Source organism: Ictidomys tridecemlineatus, chromosome 2, assembly GCF_052094955.1.
Source record: "Ictidomys tridecemlineatus isolate mIctTri1 chromosome 2, mIctTri1.hap1, whole genome shotgun sequence".
NCBI lineage: Eukaryota > Metazoa > Chordata > Mammalia > Rodentia > Sciuridae > Ictidomys > Ictidomys tridecemlineatus.
In genome coordinates this window covers 74293435-74318392 of record NC_135478.1, presented here as the reverse complement: position 1 = coordinate 74318392, position 24958 = coordinate 74293435, and the positions used below count along the sequence as shown (strand labels likewise).

At 45.4% G+C, this 24958-nt stretch overlaps 1 protein-coding gene across 2 annotated transcripts in view; it reads left to right on the top strand.

The window, feature by feature from the left end:
• The first annotated feature begins 394 nt into the window (after positions 1 to 394).
• Positions 395 to 24958, top strand: part of Bcr (BCR activator of RhoGEF and GTPase) — a 141065-nt gene continuing 116501 nt past the window's right edge. Inside the window, exon 1 of one of the 2 annotated variants that reach the window (XM_078038901.1) lies at positions 395 to 2169. In XM_078038901.1, the coding sequence (XP_077895027.1) occupies positions 894 to 2169 (1276 nt within the window). In that variant the 5' untranslated portion in view covers positions 395 to 893. The remainder of the gene's footprint in view (positions 2170 to 24958) is intronic. The other variant, XM_021732630.3, reaches the window with a different exon arrangement.

Here is a 24958-nt window from a genome sequence, read left to right as displayed (position 1 = left end):
CTCGCCAAGGGAACTTTCCTGCCTAGCCCTTCTCTGGATTGGGCCCCGCTGGGTGTTCCTAACACAGGTGAGTGGCTGGGCTGTAGGAAAATGAAGAACCACGTGTTCCTGGTCCAGGTGTGCAGAACTGTCCAGGGTCTCCCGATTGGAAGGGTCTTTTTGAACCAATGGGCCCAGTGTCCTTCTTATGGGGCACTCCTGGCCTCAGAGTGGGACAGGTGGGTTCAACGACGCCATGACCTCAGTTTCCCCAAGTGCGCAGGGATTGAGGGAGAGGAGAGGCTCAATGGGAAGATAGCCTTGAGGGACCCTCGCCTGGAGCCCGCGGCGCGGTCCCTTTAAGAGGCGAGCCCTGCTCCATCAGCCGCGCCCGGCCACCGCCCCCCGGCCCTCCCCTTCCTGCGGCGCTGAGTGCGGGCCGGGCGGGAGTGCGGAGAGCCGGCCGGGTGGAGCGTTGCGCCCACAGAGGAGGTGGCGGTCGTGGTGCGGGACGGCTTAGGAGCCAGACGAGAGGAGCGCGCGAGCAGTGTACACGGGCTAGGGGCTACTGAGCCAAGCCGAGCTGAGGGCCGCGCCTATCCCGCGTCGCCCGGCGCAGCCCCGCGCCGAGGAGTCCCGCACACAATAGCGGCGCGCGCAACCCTGCGCCCTTCCCCCGCCCGCGCGCGCCCCGCCCCCACGCGCGCGTCCCGCCCCGTGCTACCCGCCGCCCCGGGCAGTAGTGCCTCCCGCCTCACCTGCCGCCCGGGAGGGGGCGGGCATTGTTCACCGCTACCGCCGAGCCGGGCCATGGGGGCCGCTCGGCACCCCGGGCCGGGCCTGGCGAGACCGCTGCGTCGCCGCTGAGAGGGTCCCGCACGCAGCCTGGCGGTGCAGGTGAGGCCGGCCGCGCCATGGTGGATCCAGTGGGCTTCGCCGAGGCGTGGAAGGCGCAATTCCCGGATTCTGAGCCGCCGCGTATGGAGCTGCGCTCGGTAGGTGACATCGAGCAAGAGTTGGAGCGCTGTAAGGCCTCTATCCGGCGCCTGGAGCAGGAGGTGAACCAGGAGCGCTTCCGCATGATATACCTGCAGACACTGCTGGCCAAGGAGAAAAAGAGCTATGACAGGCAGCGCTGGGGCTTTCGGCGCGCCGCGCAGCCCCCTGACGGCGCAGCTGAAGCCCGAGCGCCTGCATTGCGCCCGGCGCCGGCGCCCGCCGACACCGCGGATCCGCCTGTAGCCGAGGAGTCCGAGGCCCGGCCCGACGGAGAAGGATCCCCAGGTAAGGCTCGGCCTGCGACCGCCCGCAAGCCTGGAACCGCCACTTCCGCCGACCGGGATGAACGGGGACCCCCCACCAGTGTGGCGGCGCTTAGGTCCAACTTCGAAAGGATTCGCAAGGGTCCTGGGGCTGCGGACACTGAGAAGCCCTTCTACGTGAATGTCGAATTTCACCACGAGCGCGGCTTGGTGAAGGTCAACGACAAAGAAGTGTCTGACAGGATCAGTTCTCTGGGCAGCCAGGCCATGCAAATGGAGCGCAAGAAGTCCCAGCAAGGTGCGGGGCCGGGTCTCGGGGATGCACCCAGGCCCCATTACCGCGGGCGCTCCTCAGAGAGCAGCTGTGGCCTCGACGGCGACTACGAAGATGCAGAGTTGAACCCTCGGTTCCTGAAGGACAACCTAATCAACGCCAATGGCGGCGGCAGACCCCCTTGGCCGCCCTTGGAGTATCAACCCTACCAGAGTATCTACGTCGGGGGCATGATGGTGGAAGGGGAGGGTAAGGGCCCGCTTCTACGCAGCCAGAGCACCTCAGAGCAGGAGAAGCGCCTCACCTGGCCCCGCAGGTCCTACTCCCCCCGGAGTTTCGAGGACAGTGGAGGTGGCTACACTCCGGACTGCAGCTCCAATGAGAACCTGACCTCCAGTGAAGAGGACTTCTCCTCTGGCCAGTCAAGCCGGGTATCCCCAAGCCCCACCACTTACCGCATGTTCCGAGACAAGAGCCGCTCACCTTCGCAGAACTCGCAGCAGTCTTTTGACAGCAGCAGCCCCCCTACACCTCAGTGCCAGAAACGGCACCGGCAGTGCCAGGTGGTGGTGTCTGAGGCAACCATTGTGGGTGTCCGCAAGACTGGGCAGATTTGGCCCAGCGATGGGGACAACATCTTCCATGGAGATACAGGTGGGTACCTGTCACCACCATCGGTGGGCAGTCTGCACTTGTAGCAGGAATCTATTAAGTGGTAGGGAAAGCTGTGGAGGAGGACTGGGTGTTTTTTTTTTTTATTTTGAGTGTTTTTTTAAGTGCTGTTTAAGCACTGCAGATTTCAGCTGATCCTGCATCCATACTAACTTCCCTTCTCCTGAATGCAAATTCTCAAGTGTTTGGAATGGGATTGGGTTGGGAGGGGTGGTATGGGAGATGGCAAGCAATTTATTCCTTTGGTTCTAGAGAACCATTCTTGTGAAAGTACAGCATGCAAATTGGGAGGGAGATGTGCTGTGGTGTTACCCTATGGTCTCTTCACACTGAATGAACAGTGAGGATGGCATAAAGCCAGAGTTACTACTGACACCTAGATCAGATCCTTTCATTGGGGACTGATCTGTGTCTTGGACATTCCCCTTGCACCATTCCTGTCCTGGAAGATTATATTACACATTTGGAGAACCCAAGATGTGCTAATTTTCAGGCCTTCAAAGTGTCAGGTTCACTTGCTATCGAGTTAGAGCAGGTGAAGATCCATCTCAGAAGGAAGTGAGGTGATAGGCAGTTCTGACTCAGTGGGCACTGAAAATCATTGAGATGAAGATTTTATCTGGGACTAAAGCAGAGCCACACCCGTTCTGATCAGCCTAGCTTTTGATGGGAGGCTTCACCCATTATTACTCACCCACAGGCATCTCTCTACATCTTAAGCCATCTGGGTTTCTGATCCCTGGCCACCTCATTAACCAAGGATGAGCACCCACAGGTGCTTATTTTGGCCTCCCAGGCCATGGTCTGACCCCAGCCCTAAGATTAAACCTGTGGGATTTTACAATAATATCTGCGCCTTACGTAGATATCATTAGACATTTGGGGTAAGGAGACTAGGTTTTGAGATCTAGGCACAGTTCGAAGTTGGGGTAAAGATATAGAGTCTGTGGGCTGGGGGGTGTGGGGTTTGGTTGGCAATAGGGGTAGGTCAGGTTGTTTGGAATCTTTTAGAGTCTTGGTCGCTGTTGGAATGATCCGGTTTTCTGCTTCATTGATTTTTCTTTTTCTGCTGATAGAGTTACATGTGCTTCATTTGTCAGAGTCCTCTTGAAACAAGTGAGGCTATTTTTGGCTCATCAAGCTGCCTTTTTGTGCTCAGCACTCTGTCCTGTTTGTTTTAGGTACTTCCATTTGCTGATCTTGTTTGTAGCTGGAATTGGCTGTGGTACGTGTCTGGGACCTGCCCGAGGCCTGGTTCAGCTGCATTCCCTAAGTCCTTAGTGGAAGAGTAAGAAGCTGTAGGATTCGGAAGCCTGCCTTGCAGGCCCATCAGCTTCTTCCGGGTCTGGAGGATTGCCCTGTGGTTACCTTGTCTGGCCAGCTATTGGCCAGAAGAACCAGCTTACACTGGCCCCAGAGTGTTTTATGCAGGAAAATGTTATTGATAAAGAAAATAAAAGGTTTTTGTGGAGACCTGCAATCTGAAATGATACCCTCTTGCTGGTGGGGAATTCTAACTTTTTAGAAAATTAGGCCTTTCCTACAGCTTCCATAGACATGGTCAGGTTGCCCACCACATAATTGACCCCAGGGCAAGTCAAAGCAGGTAAAGATAGGAACTAGAAGGAAATGAGGCCCAATATTAGAGAAACTGGGGTACAAGAAGTAGTTTTAGAACTTTCACTGAATTCTGAATGTCTTTAAGGTTCCACATTCTCTCTCTCTCTCTCTCTTGTGTGTGTACCCTACTGGAGATTGAACCCAGGGGCACTCTACCATTGAGCTGCATTCCCAGACCTTTTTTGATTTTTATTTTGATACAATGCCTTGCTGAGTTGTCTAGACTAGCCTCAAACTTGAGATCCTCCTATTTTGGCTTCCCAAGTCACTGGGATTACAGGTATGTGCCACCATGCCAGCTAGACTTAATATTTTCAAGAGAACATTTAGGTTCACAACAAATTTGGACATAGGTACTTATTGCCCCCACACCTGCTTCCTCCATTATCAGCATTCTCCATTAGAGGGGTACATTTTTGACAGTCCACAAATGGATGTTTTGACAAGTAATTATCACCTATAGTCCACAGTTTACGTTAGGATTCCCTTTTGGTGTTGTACATCTTAGGGTTTGGATCCTTTAAGGCTTTAAAATTCCTGGTTGTTTTAGCTCCAAGAGACTATAAACTCTGCCCTACAATCTCCTTTGACATGTGGCCATGTGTGGCTGGTGGGGAAAGAGATCCTGCACTGGCTCAGCCATCTGTCTCCATCTGGACTGTTTACTGATGTTCTTTAGATGACTGTGGGTCCTGCTGGCCTGAAAAGGAACAGTGAGGAAAAAAATACAGTGTGGGAAGGGGGTGGAAGTCGTCCTAATGCTCAGCAGTGGTAGACATAGTGGCCCAGCTCTATAACTTCAGAATCCCCTCATATGAGTGGGTGTTCTTTTTTCTGAATTGAGGGCTGCTGCTGATTAAGGGAAGGAGCTGAAACTATCACATGCTGCTTTGTGCTAGGCACAGTGACATAATGCTTCATGCAGGGTCCCTCATGAACTCTTCATCACATGGTGGGGCTGTCCATTTAAAGGTAAGGATGCAATCAGAAAGTGGCAAAGCTGGGATCGTGGGGCTCTGCGTGATTATAGGTGCCACTACACCTGGCAGTATGTGTGTGTGTGTATTTTAATGATAAAATATTCATAACAAAACTTACTGTTTTAGCCGGGTTTGTTTTGTAAAATACAAAGATTTATCTCTTTAACCCATTTTAAGCATTTTTAAACATACAGTTCTGTAGCATTGAGTACATTCACTTTGTTGTGCAGTCATCACCACCATCCATCAACAGAACTTTTTCATCCTTCCCAAACTGAAACTCAACACCCATTAAACTGCAGCTCCCCATTTCCCTGCCCCCAGCATCTGGCATCCACCATTCTATTTTCTGTGTCTATGAATTTGATGGCTTTGGACACCTCATATTAGTGGAATCATACTGTACTTGTCTTTTGTGACTGGCTTATTTCACTGAATGTAATGCCTTCAGGGTTTATCCATGTTGTAGTGTTTTGTTTTGTGGTACTAGGAATTGAACGCATGTCCTCATGCATGCTAGGTAGGAGATCTACTACTGAGCTAAATCCCCAGCCTTTTTAAAATTTTGAACAGGGTCTTGCTAAGTTTCCCTGACTGGCCTTGAGCTTGAGATCCTCCTGCTCAGCCTCCCACACCTGGTGACTATAAGCTTTTTGAAGACAGGAATCACTAGTGTGTTTTCAAGTTCTGTCTCGGAACTTTCCACGTAACACATACTGGAGAGTCTTTCCTCATTTTCACAACTTGTTTTGGAGGTCAGAATTGGAAAGCAAGCATCCTATTGACTGTACCTGTATTTTCCTGTTTCATCAGTATATTTAAACTTTCTTTCCAGAGGACTTGTGGCAAGCCATTTCCTGAGGCAGAGACCAGATAACCCAAGGTGCTTCCCTTTTTGTTTCCATGAGAATATCTTTTCTTTTGACAACTGGGAATCGAACCTAGGACCTCACATACACTAGGCAAGCCCAGTACCATTGAATTGCAAGCCCAATACCATTGAATTACATCTCTATCCATTTTTTTACTGATTTATTTTTGAGACAGAGTCTTGCTAAATTACTCAGGCTGGCCTAAAATTTGTGATACTTCTGCCTCAGCCTCCAGGGTACTGGGATTACAGACATTCACCACCACACCCTGCTTTTAATTTTTTTTGTGTGTGTCTGGTGCTGAAGATTGAATCCAGGGCCTCACACATGCTAAGCAAGCACTCCACCACTGAGCTACATGCCTACCCTGGTCCTTTCCTCTTTTAGGTCTAAGAAATTTGTGAACCTATGTCCCTTTCAGCCCTTTTCTATGTGTGACCCTCAGATTTTTTTGGGGGGGAGGGGCGGGGTGTTGCTGGGGCTGGAACCCAGGGATGTGCTAAACATGTGCTGTTCCACTGAGCTATATCCTTGGCCCAACCTTACATCTTGTGTTTCTCCATGGCCACTCATGAGTTGCTATCCTATGTTTTCACCTTTTTTTAAAAAAAATATTTATTTTTTAGAAGTAGTTGGACACAATATCTTTATTTTGTTTATTTATTTTTATGTGGTGCTGAGGATCGAACCCAGGGCCTTGCACGTGCTAGACAAGCGCTCTACCGCTGAGCCACAATTCCAGCTCTGTGTTTTCACCTTTTTATTGAGCAACTTCATTTGCCCTTTGGATTCCAGCAATGTATTGGCACCAAAATGGTCACTGCCTTGTTTTTCCCTTGATGATTGACTGGATAGGCAACTGGTTTTGAGTAACTGTGTGGCTGTAAAAGGTCAGGCTTCTCGTTGGCTCCGTCATGGCCTCTTTAGACCAGAGCCAGTGACTACCTCTGGATTGAGTGTAGAATCCTCCCTATGAAAAGAGGTAGGGTGGGTTGATCCAACAGGATGCAAAAGTCTTATAAAATTTGATCTAGAGTTCTCTGGCTCCGGAAGGCTGCCATGTTTTGGGAACAGAATGAAGCATTCTGGAACATTTGACTAAAAAAGGAGCTGGAAGTGCTGTAGATTTAAGTGGGTTTAGGGAATGTACCTGCCCCATGACTCCTTTTTGCCTAATTTGTTGCTTCTGGCTTCCTTGGTTAGGAGTCCTGTGGCTTGGAAGGCTTGTCCCCATTAGGACACAGTTGAGTGGGCAGTATGCTCAGGTCCTCTTGAGACAGGCTATGGCTGCAGCTAGCCCATGTGGTTTGAGAGGGATCAACCTTCAGAAGGAAGGAATGGGCCTCTTGGAATTATTCTCAGGTCGTTAAACAGTAGGTCTCAGTTTTGGCTGCAGTGCTGCTTTTTGGATCAAGGCTGGGCGGGGGGAGTGTCTTAAATTAACTATGAGCCTCATGGGAGTTCTTTACCCTGTATGGAGTACAATTGCTTGGCTTCAAAGAGGGATTTTTTTTCTTTGAAAAAATGTAGTTGTTTTAACTGAACTATGTTATTTATGTAGCACATTATAGCTATTTTTAGTGTGGTGAAATACACATAACATAAAACGTACCATTTTCATAATTTTTAAAAATTTTTTTAGTTGTAGTTGGACACAGTACCTTTATGTTATTTATTTATTTTTATGTGGTGCTGAGGATCAAACCCAGTGCCTTGCATGAGCTAGGCGAGCGCTCTTCCGCTGAGCTACAACCCCAGCCCCCCATTTTAATCTTTTTTAAGGGTGCAGTTCAGTTGCATTAAGTATGTCACATGGTTCAACCATCACCATCCATCTCTAGAACTTTGTGTTTTGTTTTTCTTTTTTGGTTTAGCAACCAAAATTCAACCCAGGGTCCAACACATACTAAGCACTCACTGTACCACTGAATCTACATCAATCTACCCTTGAATCTATCTCTAGAACCTTTTTATCTTCCCAGACTGAAACTCTGTATCCTTTAAATTATAACTCCCCATTTCTTCAATTCCCAACCCCTGGCAGCCACCATTCTATTTTGACTCCCGTGAATTTGCCTACCCTAGGTATCTTATAGAAATGGAATCCTGTATTTGTCCTTTGTGTTTGGCATATTTCACTCAAGTACAGTTTCAGAGTTCCCTGGAGCAGCCCTGTCATCCTTACTGGCCATCTCTGATCCTTAATGGGTGTGTTGTCTTCAGGAAAACACCTGTGAGTAATGGTGATATTTCCTTGGCTTTCATACATCTTGATGTGGCCCAGTATAATGGTCTACCCGGGCTGACCCGCAACAAAATACCAGACTCAATGAACTAAACAACAGAAATTTATTTTCTCATATTTCTAGAGGCTGAGTATCCAAGATCAAGGTGTTGAAAGCATTGGTCCCTCCAAGGCCTCTCTCCTTGGCTTGCCGATGTTACCGTCTTGCTACCTTTTTGCATGGCCTTTCTTCCCTGACATTTTTGTCTGAACTCCCCCTTCTTATAGAACATTGGCTAGATTTGAATTAGGGCCCACCCCAGTGAAAGGCCTTACCTCCAAATATAGTCCCAGTGTGAGGAACTGGAGGAACAGGGAACAGGGAGTGAGGAACAGGGTGTTAGAATTTCGACATGAACTTTGCAGGGACTCAGTTTAGCTGTCATACTGAGTGAGTCTTTTATTGGACAGCAGAGGAAAGGGCTGCCATGGTGGGGGAGGGAGGTGGTTGCTAAGGCTAGCCTCCTGAAGCCATGTCGTAGGAAGAAATTGAGTAAAAGCTTAATGTACTGGTAGGCTACCTGGAGGGCAGAGACAACACTGAGTCAGGCATTAGAGCTACAAGTTAAATCTTCAAGGGCAGTCACATCTCTTTCCTCATCAGTTAAGATTTGGATCAGGTCATTGTTAGGTTCTTTCTGTTGATATGTAATTTTTTTTCTTTAACTTTAAAAATTATTGGACTGGGGTAGTGGCTCAGTGGTAAAGCACTTGCCTCGCACGTGTGAGGCACTGGGTTCGATCCTCAGTACCACATAAAAATAAATAAAATAAAGATATTGTGTCCATTTACATCTAAAAAATATTTTTTTAAAAAATATAATTATTTTACAGTGCTTGGGATCAAACTCAGAGTCTTGCACACACTAGGCAAGTGCACTGCCTCTGACTTAATATTCCTAGCCTTAAAGTTATTAACACAATTTTTTCCATATCTTTCTTCTTTAGCCTTATTTTTTAATCCACCACAAGACCCCTTTTTTAAAATTTAATTTTACTTTTTTAGTTGTTGTTTAGTTGTTTATTTATTTATATGTGGGGCTGGGAATCTAACCCAGTGTCACACATGCTAGGCAAGTGCTCTACCCCTGAGCTACAATCCCAGCCCCCTAGCCTTATTCATACGTACCTTTCTTATCAAGCCACCCACCTTTTTCTATTCAATTACTAAAAGTATTTATTGAGCATCTACTTTGTGCCTGGTGGTATTTTCAGGGAAATTCTCCCTTGTTTTTTTTTATGGATTTGGGCAAAGATTTATTTCCACAGCCTTATCCTTTAAAAATCAACCAACAAAAACAAAACCTTTCTAATGTTAAAGTGTCTTCCCCTAACTGTGTATCTTTCTTTAACTGTATTCGTGCAGCTATTTCCTGTTAATCCTGTGTCTGTCTGGCTTCCTTTTTAGGACAGTGAGATCCTTAAGACAAGGACAGAGCCTGTTCTGCTGTGTCCCCTAGGATGTGCCACACTCTGGGCATTTTGACAATGTCTGGTAATGATTTTGAGCCCATGTCAATCTGTGTGTATCTCAGGCATCGTAAGTGTTTGCAGGTTTAAGATGAAATGAGACTCCATCTCTAAGGTTTTTATTTGCTCAGACCCTTCCCTGTTCTTGGCAAACCCCACTTATTTCTACCTAGTAAGTGGCAGTGGATTTTCTGGGGTCTAATGATACTAGTGTTCAGCAATGAAACTTGTTGGTTTTGGAGATTATCTGGCTGGTTATATTTTTGTCTTTGCTTATGGTTGGTCCTCTCCTTCTCAACCTTAGAGAGCATCCCAAATCCTCAGACTGGGGCCTGATAATTACCTGTCTTGAATTCTGGCTCTTGTTACTGCAACCTTGTAAAATGACTGTGGACCCAGAGGGTGTTTGGTGTGCAAGGGAAGAACAACTGGCAAGTTCATAAAAGTGTCTGCCTGTGCTGGGGCTGGAAAGATTGGGACACCCCATTTGTGTAGTAAATATAGCCTTCGTAGAGGCTATTTCATGAACCCTCAAAACATCTTTGTGAAGTGACTAGAGCAAGATTTTTATCATAATTATATGCCATCCATTGATTGGGTCTAAGGATGACTGAAACAAACACTTAGACATAAAATAACTTGCCCAAGGTCAAGCAGTTGGTGGAACAGGTGACCTGTGACATCAGACACAGGTGGAGGGGACCTTGATCAGTTGTTTGGCAAACGCATATTGGGCACCAACTCTTGTCAGGAGTAGACAGTAACGAGTACCACACTATAGGCCCTTCCTGCAGGTCCTTTTCAATCTGGTGGGAAGGCAGCCACATAAACCTAGTGCCATGATGTGAACCATCTGGTGTTAGCCTTCAGGTAAGTCCTTGAAGGCATTAGCTATATTATTTTCTATATCTTATTTTGCAAATCTCCCAAATTTTTCTGACTCCACCTCCCCAGTACTGGGGTTTGAAATAGGGTGTGCTTTGCCAGGAAACTATACTCTCAACCCTTTCAAAAAACTTTTTTTTTTTTTAAATTTTGAAACATAGTCTTATTAAGTTGCCCAGGCTGCCCTTGAACTTGTGATCTTCCTGCCTCAGCCTCCCAAGTTGCTAGTGTTGCAGGGATATGCTATCAGGCCTGATGAAGTTTCCTGTCTTCCTCCTGGGGGACTTTATTCCACCAATAAGTTATATAACAAGGAACCCAAGAGAGAGCTATTGAAGGGACACTGCCTGTCCATCTTCCTTTCCCATCTGATAGTCAAGGACTTTGAATGTTTACCTTGCTGCTGACCAGGGTCTGGGGAGAGCAGGTTCTGGCAGGTGTGTAGTGACAATCCTGGCTGGGAGGATGGAGCAGAGTGGCACAGAGAAGCCTGGCTGTGTATGCAGAGAGTCAGGTGCATGGTCTGGGGAGTCTGGTGGGTGTCCAGGAAGCATGAGGAAGAAGTCATCTACAGACTGACCAGGAGAGATAGCCAGGTGGATAGTGGAAAAAGAGGAGGCGACTCCATGCACAGCCACAGAGGAAGCCAGCCAGGCAAATCCAAGAACAGAGCAGCCCATGGGGATCCTTGACTCAAGTGCTGCTGTTGGCTGGAAAAGAGCTTTTGAAGATTTGCTTCACTTGAAAGGCTTGATGGGCTTCCTTTTTAAAGTGCTACTGGGGCCAGTTAGTAGGAAAAGATTTTCTGCATGTAACAAAGCATTAGTGAACATTCCTGAATTGGCCTAAATGCAACATATGTTGACATAGTCTGGGCATAAAATGTAGACTTTTAAAAATATTTTTTAAATTGTCAGTGGACCTTTATTTTATTTATTGATAAGTGGTGCTGAGAATCGAACCCAGTGCCTCACACATGCTAGGCAAGTGCTCTGCTACTGAGCCACAACCCCAACCCTAAAATATAGACTTTGAGGACAGAAGATCTGGACTTGCCCAGGAGCCCTGGGATTTATTCCTGTGTGCCCTTGTTCAGGGATTTCATTCTCCATTGGCCTCTGTCAACTGGAGAGGATGGCTCCTCCTTCCTTGAGGGGCTTTGTAGGAGCACTGGGCATCAGGCATTCTGGCATCCTGTCTGGTCCCATGTATCTAATGTCATTTGATTTTTTTTGTCCCATTTTTTGTTACTGTAATAATACCTGAAACTGAGCCATTTCTAAAGAGAAGAGGTTAATTTGTTCACAGTTCTGGAGGCTAAAAGGTTAAGATCAGGCACCCCCCTTTACTTTACCCCCTCAGGCTACTGTGTGCATGGCAGAAAAGCAGAATGATTAGCAGGTACATGCACAGATGCACAGGGATAACCTTGCTTTATAACTGTCCACGCTCTAGAGAGCTAATCCAGTTCCAAGACAGTGGGAATTGCCATGGGATGGTATTAATTCATTAGTCTATTTAGTGGTCCTCTGCCCACATGACCCAGAAACCTTTCAATAGAACCTACTTCTCAACATTGCTTCCTTGAGGAATTAAGCATTAAAATGAGTTTTGGTGGGGACAAACCAGTTTCGAACCATAGCAGCTGCTTAGCAAGAAATCTCAAAGGGAATGCATAATTCAGTAGGGACAGCCCATTTCATTCACTTTGCTCAGCCAGTGATCCAGCAGAGGTCCTCCATGACTTTCATTATCTTCTGTTCTTTCCCAGTCCTCTTGGGTCCAGTGAAGTTCTTCCATTTAGAAGTGTGCATAACCAGGCACAGTGACATACATCTGTGACCCCCAGCTACTCAGGAGACGGAGGCAGGAGGATTGCAAGTTTGAGGCCAGCATGGGCAATTTAGTGAGACCTTGTCTTAAAATAAAAGGGCCTGGGGTGTAGCTCAGTAGTAGAACATTTGCCTACCTGTCTAGCATGCGTAAGTCTCTTAGTTTAATCCCTAATACTGAGGGGAGGGTGAGATGTTCAATGGATTGAATGCTTATATCCCCCAAATTTGTATGTTAAAATTCTAACCCCTAGGGCAGTGGTAGGATCTGGGGCCTTATGCAGGTGATTAGGTCAGGAGGGTAAAGCCTTCATGGATGGGATTAGTGCCCTCATAAAAAAGATCCCAGAGAGCTCCTTTGTCCGTTATGTCATATGTGAACACAGTGGGAAGGTGCCATCTGTGAACCAGCAAGTGGGCTCTCAGCAGACGGGGAATCTTCTGGTACCTTGATCTTGGATTTCCAGCCTCTAGACCTGTGAGAAATAGATTTTGATTATTTTTAAGCTACACAGTCTATGGTATTTTATTACAATATCCTGAATGGACTAAAACAAAGTACAACATGTAGCCCCACCTACATCACTGGATGTTAAGTCTCAGGCACATCAACCTAGGGTCCTTGGTGCCCCCTCACTGATACCAGCTGAGCTCTGCAAAGGGCTAGCCACCTAGGACAGGTTAGCTTTTGCCCTTCTAGGGTGGGGTAGAATAGAGGGTTCTTCTTATGGTGTTCCTGGACTAAATGGTGTTGTAGGTTTTTAGGGTCCTAGAAGCTAGGATCTGGAAGAAGATTGTTTTTCCTCATAGTTGCCCACACCAAGTTTGAAGAGGGGAGACTTAGAACCACTTCATTCTCTCTCTCTCTCTCTCTCTCTCTCTCTCTCTCTCTCTCTCTCTCTCTCTCTCTCTCTTCTCTCTCTCTCTCTCTCTTTTTTTGGTACTGGGATAAAATCCAGGGCCTCTACCACTGAGATACACCTCCATTCCTTTTTATTTAGAGAAAGGATCTCACCAAGTTACCTAGGCTGGCTTTGAGTTTGCATTCCTTCTGAGTAGCTGGGATTATAGGCATATATCATTGTGTCTGGCTGTTCTCATTCTTAATGACTATGAGGTCTTAAAGGAAGAAGTGAAAATCATAAAAACCATAGACTTCCATATTTTAATAAGCAACAAAGGAGAAAGAGGAAAAGTTGTTACTAAATGCTTTGGAATATCCAGGCTCAGTCTGCAGATGGCCAAGGGATTTGTAAACCAGAGATGAGGTTCCCCAGAGTTACTGGTGTACCAATGGTGCTCAAGACCAGTGAAAGCCCTGGCAGCTCCCATGGGATTGTGGCATCCATTACCTCACCCCTTGGTGGTGAACTGCAGAGCTCAGGGAAGAGCTGTGTGATGTTCTGCCGAGCCTTGAGAGCGCTTGGGATAATAGAGTTCCCATGATGATTATAGTTACCTTTTGGTTCCTGGTCTCTAGTGACCGTTACAATCCACTATCCTTCAGCCATGCCTGACCTCCATCTCTTGGGGAACTGGGTCAACTGGACTTTCAGCAAACCCTGAGACTTTGTCTCTTGTCTCTTTTTTTCCCTCCCTACTAAGAAGCCTTCTGCTTGGAATCCTAGAAGGTGCTTGGAATGAGGATGGGCAACAGGGTATGAGGATATGATTTGGTCTCCCTGGCTTCTCCCCATTCCCCCTGTCCTCTACACAGATATGTTCCTGAGAATGCTGGTGGGTTTTTTTATAAAACACCCTTTATTGAGATATGATTTATGCTATGTAGTTCACTCAGTGAAAGTGTGCATCTCAATGCTTTTTGTAAAGTCACAGGCAACCAATACCACTGTCTAATTTTAGGATATTTTTAATACCTGAAAAGGAAATTCTGCTGGTTGGGGTGGTGCATGCCTATAATCCCAGTGGCTCAGGAGGCTGAGGGAGGAGGATTGTGAGTTCAAAGCCAGCCTCAGCAACTTAGTGAGGTGCTAAGCAACTCAGTCAGACTCTGTCTCTAAAAAAATTTTAAAAAGGGCTGGGGATGTGGCTCATTGGTTTAATGCCCCTGCGTTCAATCCCTGGTACCACCACCACCAAAAAAAAAAAAAAAAAAAAAAGGAAACCTTGCACCCTTGAGTTATGACCCTGATCAAATTCTCTCAGAATTATAGAAATTACCCATATTACTTAAGGTGGTAGAGGGAGAGTTATCAAAACACTGACTGGTGTGATTCTACATCATGTGCAACCAGAAGAGTGAGAAATTGTATTCTGTTTAAATGTGATGTGTCAAAGTGCATTCTACTATCATGTATAACTAATTAGAACAAATTTTTTTTAAAATGAAAAAAAGGAAGAAGGAGAAATTCAGTTGTGACACCATCTAATAGTGTACTTGGGAGTTCAAAATGCTGATGAAAAGAGACACCAAAACCAGCAAGCAATAAGGTCAGGGATTCATGATGACTGAAGGGTGCAGCGGGTGACTGATGGCCACAAACCGGTCATAGGTCATCACAGTCAGAAACAGACTATCCAAACATCCGAAAAGAATAAGAATGGACATCTGTGTCAGGCAGCCCACATAGAAGATAACTCTACTGTGAATTTGAATGTCTATAACTATCTTCGAGATGGTGGTGGAGGTAAGACAGATGTCAGCTAAATACAGATTTAGAGAGGAAGAAGTACGTATGTGGGGATGTGGAAGTGGGAGTCAGGAAGTTACTATCAGCCAGGATGATTAGGTTCCCAAGGACTGTGACCAGGTACATGGACAGGAACAGTCCAAAGAAAATGGGCTGCATTTTTTAATCCTTTGAGAAGCCCAGGAGGAGGAATTCTGGGATTAGTGTTAAATTTGTGGTTCCACATAGCTGAAACACTTTTTGGAAAAGAAAAGAGTTGGAATAAATGAAACAAGCAGACAGGCACCCAGCACTGTGCCTAGAGTTTGGATCTGAGGAGTAGGGAGCATTCTAATTGAGGCCATACTCACCGTAGTAAACCCCTTCCCTTAGAACTCTTTCCTCATTGGTTTCTTTGCTATTTACTGCTTTCTCTCTCTCAGCTAATTTTTAATTTGGTGCGTTATAATTAGACATAATAGTGGGATTCATTGTTACACATACATAACATAACCTGATTAGTCTCTGTTTACCCATTTCTATATATACTCACTTTGAAGACACTGAGCCGAAATATGTTAGAGAAGCAAGTAGATTTAGAGTTCATAAACTCACAAGCACAGTAAAAACAAAAACACTGCCATAAAATCACTGGATAAGAATATGTGTACTCTCAGTGCACCTAAGTTCTTCTTTATTCCCAGACCCTGGCCACTACTGATCTCCTTTATCTCCTTTCTGTCTCTATAAAGTTTCCTTTAAATGGATGTTTTATATGAACTGGATCTAAGGTGGCATTTTGTGTCTGACTTCTTTTACTTAAATAATGTATTCTAGGTTTGTTTACATTGCAGCATGTGTCAGGACTACATGCTACAAGTAATCCTTGGTGTTTCCTGGGGACCTCGGTGGTCTGTCCTTCAGGAACCTGCTAGTTCAGAGCACTGCCTTTCCATCTGGAGTCCGGAGGGCTGTGATCTCCCTTCCCTCCCCTTCCCTTCCCTTCCCTCTCTTTTTGGGGGCAGCCCTGGAACTCGGGCCTGGTACATGCTAGGCAAGCACTTTTCCATTGAGCTATACCCCAGCCCTACCCCATTTTTTGTTGTAGTAAATTATATGTAACGTAAAATTTGTCATTCTGCCCATTTAAAAAAAAATTACTTAGTTGCATATGGACACAATACCTTTATCTTATTTATCTTTATGTGGTGCTGAGGATGGAACTCAGTGTCTCACACATGTGATGCAATGCTCTACCACTGAACTACAGCCCCAGCCCCCATTCTGCCTGTTTTTAAGAGTATAGTTCTGTGGCATCAAATATTATATTAGTTCAAGCTGCTGTAATAGAATATGTCAGGCTGGGTGGCTTACCAACAGATGTTCATTTCTTATAGTTCTGGAGGTTGGAGGCCCCAGATCAGGTGCCAGCATGGTTGGGTTCTTGGTAAAGATCCCCTTCCTGGTTTGTAAATGGGCATCTTCTCATTGTGTCCTCATGTGGCAGAGGTTGAAATTCTCTCTCTTACGCCTCTTAGAAGGGCATGATCCCATCCCTAACCACCTCCCAAAGATTCCACTTCCTAACACCATCACTTCAGGGGTTAGGATTTCAGTATACATTTGGGAGGACACAAACATTCAGTCCATAACAAATACATTCACACTGTTATGCAGCCATCATCACCATCCATCTCCAGAACCTTTTTATCTTCCCAAACTGAATCTTTATCCCCATTAAGCAACAACTTACCATTGCACCTTTCCCCAACAGAATGACAACCACCATTCTACCCCTGGTTTTTATGAATTCAGTGACTTAAAGTGCAGTCATACAGTTGTCTTTTTGTGTCACATTGATTACACTGAGCTTAATGAACTCAAAAGTTTTTTACTCTGTTCTTCTCTGCCCAGGGTAGAAGCTGGGCAGCAAGGTTTGAAGAAGCTGGGCTCACTGGGGCCCCTGTTTGAGGGAGAAGGGCAGAGAACACTTTGTGTCTCATGCTGTATTTTACAGAATGTTTTCCCTCAGACGGGTCCCTGTGGAGGAACACCAGGGACGCACATATCTGAGTGTTCCAAGGTTTTAGGTAAACAACTTGTTTTAGTCAAATTCTCATCACTATATATCAAAATATCTGACTCATGCTACTTATGAAGTAAAAAGAGATTTGTTTTGTTCAGCTCACAATTCTAGAGGTTAAGTACAAGATCAGGCATCCCCATTGGTTTGTACCTCTGTTGACCGTGGCACATCATGGTAGGACTTCACGTCAGAGTGAGCTCTCACATCTTAAATGAGGAGGCAGAGAGACATCAGGGTCCCACCATCCCTTTCATGGGCATGCTCCCAATAACCTAAGGACTTCCCATTAGCCCACCTCTTTAAGGTCCATGGTACCTTCCAATACCACCTCTCTGGGGACCATACCTTTAACATATGCATCACTGTTGGGGGAACTACCCATATTTAGACCATCACAGGGCTCAAGATTATCCCTGGCCTCATTTGTTCCTATTCTGTAGTTGAATGGATAGGATCATCTCTGTCCCATGGTCCTTCCATATATCATTGAGTGGTGCCATGCACAGCACTGGCATCAGCCTGGGGGATGCATAGGGTAGGCTGGCAATGTCCATATCTATCTCCTTGTCCACTCAGAAGTATAGAGGTTGCAGGCTGGGTTCAGAGCCATTGTTGGGTGTTTGGAGGTCCCCATACCCTGATTCTAAATCACTGTAGTTAGGTAGATGCTCAGTGTCACAGGTTCATTCTGTGTGCATGTGTAAAACTGTTTGTTTTTGCCCAAATCTTAAACCTTAACAGTGGAAAACTAATCTATGAATATCAACTTCTGAAAGCTTTCCACTTTCTCCCTTGGAATATGGGTAAAAAATGTCAGTGTTTTGTTTGGGAGGCATGATGCTAACTTTACAAGTGTTCTTAATCAGTGCCATCTTTAAACCTCCAGGGAGTGGAAAGATGGTACAGGGAGCCCACCTGCTTGTCAGATACATCCTGCAGTCACCAGAAGCATTTCTTTCTTATTTTCATTATTTACAAAAAGTTGTGGTAAAATGCACATAACAGTAATGTTAAGTATTCAGTGTTTTTTAAGAGGCAGAGTTGGTGGGGAAAACATTGATCTGTTCTTTAGGAGTTTATTCCCTCCTGGTATCCTGGGAGTTAGGAAGATGGTTCAGACTCAGCCCTTAACTAGGATTCATGGGAGCCTGTGGGCCAACAAGGAGCAAGGACAAGCAGATGCCTTAGAAGACCATAAATGGGGGGCATATTTTGAGACTTGCAGAGGGGTCACTGCTGTGGAGTGTGCAGGAAGGGGAAACTTCATGTCTGTCTCGTGTGTTAGGGGAAGAGTGTTCCCTCAGAGAGTGTTCCTGCAGAGAAACCAAGGAGGATAAGAGCTGGGAGACTGGAAAGTATTCAGTATGCTCAGAAAATGGCATACTTACTCTGGTTAGAGAATTGGTGTAAAATGCAGCTCATGGGGGAGGTGAGAGTGGATAGGATAGTTTGGGTCATACTGTGTGGGATTCAGAAGCCAGGCTAAGGACATTGTGTTTTCTTTGGGGGCATTAAGAAGCCATTGAAGACTATTGAACTGGAAAGGGGATGCCTTTGGAGCTTTGCCAAAGTAAGGTGAGTTTTGTAGTCATGTATGAGATGGTCCACTGGGAGTTCGTTACAAGGAGTTGTTTTTAGGGAAGGCCAGGGTGTGGAGATACGGAGAGAACAAGAGGAGCCAATTGTGAGGAGGGGTGACATATGGGAAAGGGGATGAGATGATTTGAGCCTAAAGATGGTGAGATTTGTGCTGTAAGGCCTCAAGGGATCTGGGAGAAGAGAACCAAGCAAAGAATGAAAAGGAAGGAAGGAAGAAGGAACGTTGTGGAGATGCGGACTGGAGCACACCTGGAGGCCTTGTATATTTGGAATTGTAAGAGGTGGAAAGCATGGTGGGAGAGTAGAAGAATTCATGTTGCAGAAAGGCTAAAAAGTAACTGCTAGGAGCTCATGGTAGAAAGGGCAAAGGTCAGGCTGCAAGTTGGTGAAGAAGAAGCCAGAAGACTATAGGAAGACTGCTAGGTCCAGAATTCTGGTAGTGGGCAGAAAAATGGAGTGTTTGCATGATCTGGGATTTAGGATCAAGACCTAAGGTCTCCCTAAGTGTCCCTGTGAGCCTTCTCAGTTCTAGGGGTGGGGGGCATAATGTAGGGCCATGACCCTCTCTACATGCTGAGGATGAGACCAAGACCCTGGGGGTGGGTGGCCAAGTTGGGACATCAAGACAGATGATTAAAGTGTGTGTGTGCCCTGTGGGGAGGTCTATAGCCCCTGCAGAGAAGTAAATGAGTTACTATCTGAGAGCAGTCACCCGAGGTGTGGCTTTGGTATGCACGGAGCTATGCTTTGGGCCATTGATGCAGCCCACTCTAGGGCTTAGGTGAGTGAGGGTTGAGATGATTAAAGGGGGTAAAGGTGGCAGTAAAGCTAGAGAGGAGTTCAGGAATGTAGGGTATGGCCCCAGGGAGGTCTGCTGTGTGTGGCTGGCATGGTGGCAGGTTACTGCAGGCAAGGGGGTTGAAAGAGTGACTGACAGCCCTGTAGCTGTTGGCTGAGGGTGGCTGGAGAGGAACATGGTGCCAGGCACTGAGCTGGTAGGGTGCCGGTATGTAGCCTGGTCTTAGGGTGTGAGAAATGGGCTAAGAGTCTGGGCTCTGGGGCTCCTAGATACCAAGTGGGCTTATGGGGCATCTCTTATTGAATGGTAAATTGTCATGGAACAATCTGAGGGACCCATACTTGTCCCTGAAGCAGCTGGTAAAGCGCTGTTAGAATTTATCCCTAACAAATATGGGTTGTGATGATTAACATAAGTCTGATTTCCTCTCCTGTGGCATTTCTTCAGTGGCCAGATGGTGTGAGTCACTGCAGCAGACTCTTCTCTGTGGAAGAAAGCTCCAGAAAGTGGTGTGCAAGGCTCCAGAAAGAGAAGTGTGATGCTCTAGAAAAAGGTGTCTGAGGAAGTGTGGGAGACTGGATCCTGATGTTGTCTTCCCGCTTTCCTGGCTCTTGTGAGCCCTGTGGTTGCTTTATCCTGCTGAGCCTGCAGTCTCAGTCCAGAGACTCTGGCAAGGAAGTCTAGGAAAGTTAATGGGCTGAGACTTGGCCTGTGGAGAGTATGGGAGGGACACCTGGTTCTGATGACTCAGGAAGCATGTGGGGAAGGGTTTGGGGGGCAGTATTTCTGGAAGCACTGGGTCAGGCAGCCGGGCTCCAGAAAGTCAGCATGGGGCCGGCTCCCTAATCCCATGTTATGACTGGCAGTTGGGATGCAACAGGTAGGAGGCAGTCACTAGAACTAGAGTGTCTTACCCATTTTTCCCCCAGGAGTGCAGAAGACAGACCCGAGAGGAGAACAGAAAAGAAACATGCCTATGTTTCTTGATTTCTCTCTCCTCTCTCCCTGCCCACAGAACCCTGAACTCCCTCAAGAATGTGAATTCATTGGAGTCATTCCTAATGAAGGGGGTGGCTTTGTGTTTACTACATTAAAAGACAAGGCATGACTGTAAACAGGACCTTGGACATCAGAGGCTGAAGCAGGGCTTCCTTGTGGGGAACTTCCTCGGAGCTGCAGGCATCATGGTGGCTGCTCAGACACCCACACTGTCCCCGTGCTCTGGCTCTGGGTTCACAGACCAGAACAGCTGGTTTTCTGTGTCTGGTGGGTGGAATAAGACTGGTGTTCTGTCCTTGGTCCTCGCTTTCTAGAGATATTTTGATTTAAAGTGCCAATGGACAGAAGGACAGACTGACTGACTGATTTATTTATTTATTTATTCATTCATTTATTCATTGCTGGGTATTGAAACCAGGACCTTGCACATTCTAGACAAGCACTCTTACCATTGAGCTTACCCAGTCCTTTAATGGGGCTTTTTATTGGGCAGGCTGGGGTGTGGTTCATTTGGAAATTCATTTGTTTTTCATTTAACTGGGACCCCTTATGGGTCGATAGGATAGCACATGGCATTTCGGAGCCCAAGTCTTACTTGGTGCTGACTGAAGTGTTCAAGCTCTGGGAGGCCATAATCTCCCAATGCTTTGTGCCACTGAGCCCAAAGAAAAGAGTAGTTATGGGGGATGTAGGTGTTTAGCCTAGTAGAGACCAAGGGCAGTAGGTCCCCACACCAGCTGCCTGTGTAATAAAAAAATAGACACACACACATACATACAATGTGGTTACTCTTGAAGAATCTGATACGTGAGATTTTTATGCATGTTTGTTTTAATGCAGTTCCTGGGAACACCATAACTTTATTCTCTACTCAGGGTTTCTCAAGGCTACAATGAGGGTGTTGGCTGAGACTGCATTCCTGTTTGCACTCAGGGTCCTCTTCCAGGTTTACTAAGATCGTCAGCAGAATTCACTTCCTGGCATATATAGGACTGAGGTCCTCATTTTCTTCTTTTGTGTGGTGCTGGGAGTGAATTCAGTGCCTCATACATGCTAGGCAAGCACTCTGCCACTGAGCTACATCACCAGCACTTTGTATTTTTTATTATTTATTTATTTTGGTTTGAACCTAGGGGCACTTAACCACTGAGCTACATTGCAGCTCTTTTATTTTTTTTATTTTGAGCCAGGGTCTTGCTAAGTCCTTAGGACCTTGCTAAGTTATGAGCTTGGTCTTTAATTACAATCCTCCTGTCTCACCCTCCCATGTGGCTGATGTTACACGTATGCTCTACCATGCCCAGCCAGGTCCTCGTTTTTTTACTGGCTGGGGGCCACTCAGGGAATTCATCCCTCTTTCTCATTCATTCATTCATTCATTCATTTTGGACCCAGGGCTATTTTACCCTTGAGCTACATCCTCAGCACTTTTATTTATTTATTTATTTAGAAACAGAGCCCCACTAAGTTATCAAGACTGGCCTTAAATTTGTGATCCTTCTGTCTCAGCCTCCTGAGTTGCTAGGATTATAGGCATGGGCCACTGTGCCTGGCCAAGCCCACCCCTCGTGGGCAGTTGATAAGAGTTGTTTGCTTTCCTCCTCCCAATGAGTCTGGGATTTTTGAAAAGCTCTTTAAGTGATTTTACTCCATAGCCAGAATTTCAGACTTTTTATCATCCTCTGGAAACCATAGATACCAGCTATGTATTTGGAAAGGCTAATGTGTAGAAGAGGGACTAAATCTCTCTTGGATCATATCTGGAAAGCTGGATTGTCTTTAATGACTAGAAGCTTCTGGGAGAGAGGTTGCTGTTTAATGTTAAGAAGATTTCATTTTCCTTCTTCCCCGCTTTATATATAATCATATCTAAAATTATTTTATAGAGCTGAAGTCTTGCTCTTCAGTTAGGTGTCCTTCATTGTCAATTTGCATAATCATTTTCCTGTGTTATTAAATATTTGTAAACATTATTTTTAAGACCCATGTTATTGCTTTGTAATAGAGTTATAATTTAATTTACCTAATTTTAAGGGTTACTGTATGTATCTGGCTATTATAATGTTTCATTGAACTTTTTTTTTAAATAAACAGCTTTGCTGAGATAATTCATATACAATTCATTCATTTAATGTACACTGTGCCTAAAATGTACAGTTTAGGCACAGTGGCATGCACCTATTATCCCAATTCTTCTGGTAGATGAGGCAAGAGGATCACTTGAGCCCAGGGGTTTAGAGATAGCCTGGGTAATATAGTGAGGCCCCATCTCAATAAAACAAAGCAGCAACAAAATGAATAAATAAAGTATACAATTTCAGTGGGCTTGGGAGTATTACATTATTAAGTCTTAAAAATTGTGGTAAAATGTAATATTTGCCATTTTAACCATTTTTTCCTTAAATTATTGTGATTAAAACATATATAACAAAGATTTTACCATTCTAAATATGTAGTTCAGAGGTATAAAGTGTTGTTGCACCATCTCTGCTGTTCATCTCCAGAAATATTTTCATCTTACAAAACTGAAACTCTGTATCTGTTATTAACAATCCATTCTCTACCCCCAGCTTCTTTCTCCCTTCTACTTTCTGTCTGTATGAATTTGACCACTGTAGGTACCTCATATTAGTAGAATCATAGTATTTGTCAGTTTGTATCTGGTTTACTTCATTTCTGGCATAATGTTCTCAAGGTTCATCCCTGTGGTAGCATGTGTCAGAATTTCCTTCCTCTGGCTGAATAGTTTGCCATTGTTTACCACATTTTGTTTATTCATTCATCAATTGATTGGCAGTTGGATCATTTTAACCATTTATAAGTGCACATTTCAGGTTAATTAATTACATTTTTTTTAAAGAGAGAATGAGAGAGAGGAGAGAGAGAGAATTTTTAATATTTATTTTTTAGTTTTTGGCGGACACAACATCTTTGTTGGTATGTGGTGCTGAGGATCGAACCCGGGCCGCACGCATGCCAGGCGAGCGCGCTACCGCTTGAGCCACATCCCCAGCCCCAATTAATTACATTTTGTGAACAATTTTTATATGGGTTTCTGTTCAAATTTTTATGCACAAGGTGTAGGGATCTGTCAGTTGATTTACCAAATCAAAGGTGTGGATGGTTTTAAGATCCTTGTTTTCTGCTGCCTAGTTACCTTCCAAAGGTGCTATTGTGATCTGCCCTTGGGTTTAAGATTAATCTTCTAGCTGGGCATGATGGTGCACACCTGTAATCCCAGCTATTCGGAAGGCTGAGCAGGAGGATTGCAAGCTTGAGGCCAGCCTCAGCAATTTAGAGAGACCCTGTCTAAAAATAAAAAATAAAAATTAAAAAAAAAGAAGGCTGAGGATGTAGCTCAGTGATGCCCCTGTATTCAAATCCCAGTATCCCTACAAACACCCCCCACACAACCCCAAAAAGGTTAATCTTCTTTTCTTCTTTGACTTCTTTCTTATTCTCACTCTATTTGCAGGATTTTATTGAAGCAATTTAATCAGGTGATAAAGAAGACCTCACTGGATGGGTCTTTGCTTTCTTTTTGAAGTGAGGTTTTCATCCAAAACTGGAAGTTAAGGGTTGAGATGAGGTGGGATTGCCCTAGGCTATAACCTACTTTAACTCCTAGTTCTTTGATGACCCTTGGAAACAGCCAGGCCTGGCTCAGGATGGGCTCTAAGCTGGGTCCACCCTAGTTTAGCCTCTACTTTGAAATTTTCTGAGGCTTCTGGTTACATGACACTCAATTTTTTTGTTGGTTTAATGATCCTTAGTAGGGAAAGAACTCACTGTCCCCTCGTTTATCAGGAAACTTGCTAGTCATTTCTGCTCTGGACTGCTTGCAACTGAATCTGAAAAGCACTTTGGCTTTTCTTCTGTGCATCTGGCAGGGGGCTAAGTCTGCTAGATAGCATTGTCCAATTAATTCTGGCTCATGGAGTTCCTGCTTGGCTTTAATTGAAGCTCTAAGGGAGCAGAATTACTGTGGTAGAAAAGGCTTTTTACAGAGGAGAGAAACTTGCATGGCAGTGAATGGCTGCAGTCAACTGGCCAGAACCTGGCCTGGGCAGCAGGACACTGTTGAGTTTGTCAGGACAAATGCCTCCCCCTTGCATGAGGAGTTGCAGCCAGTACGGACTGTCTTCATGTTCATCTCAGTAGATAACATATTTGGAAGGACAGCACCTTGGTGTAAGGGGCTTAGGGAGGAAAGGAGGAGGAAAGGACACATCTCCAACACTGACTAGTTGTCCCACACTATGATGGAATTTCCATCTTATTGTTTTAGTCCTTGTTGCATCTGAGAGCCAGCAGTTCAGGAGTTTTAGCCCTCCAGGTTCATGGGACTCACACTCGATCCTTTTCTTTCTTCGTGTTGTCCATCTTAGCTGTGCCATTAACTGCTGTCATGACACTCATCAGTCACCTGCACCCCTTGGCCCTCTGAATTCCTGTGTGTAAATGAGAAAGCCAAACAGTAGCATCTTTAAGATCCAGTTAGTTCTGTGATTCCAAATAAAATTAAGTCATTTTGCTCTGAGTTCCCAACAAATTATGTAAAAATCCCAATTGGCAAGTGTCCCGAACCAATCTTTTTGCAAGACCTTGGTTGTGTCTGGCTTCCTGTAGTGACTTGAGTCCCGGAGCCTGCAATGGAGAGGGTGTGGCTTGGTCTCTGCTTTCAGACTTAATGGGAACCAGACCCTTTGCTGGCT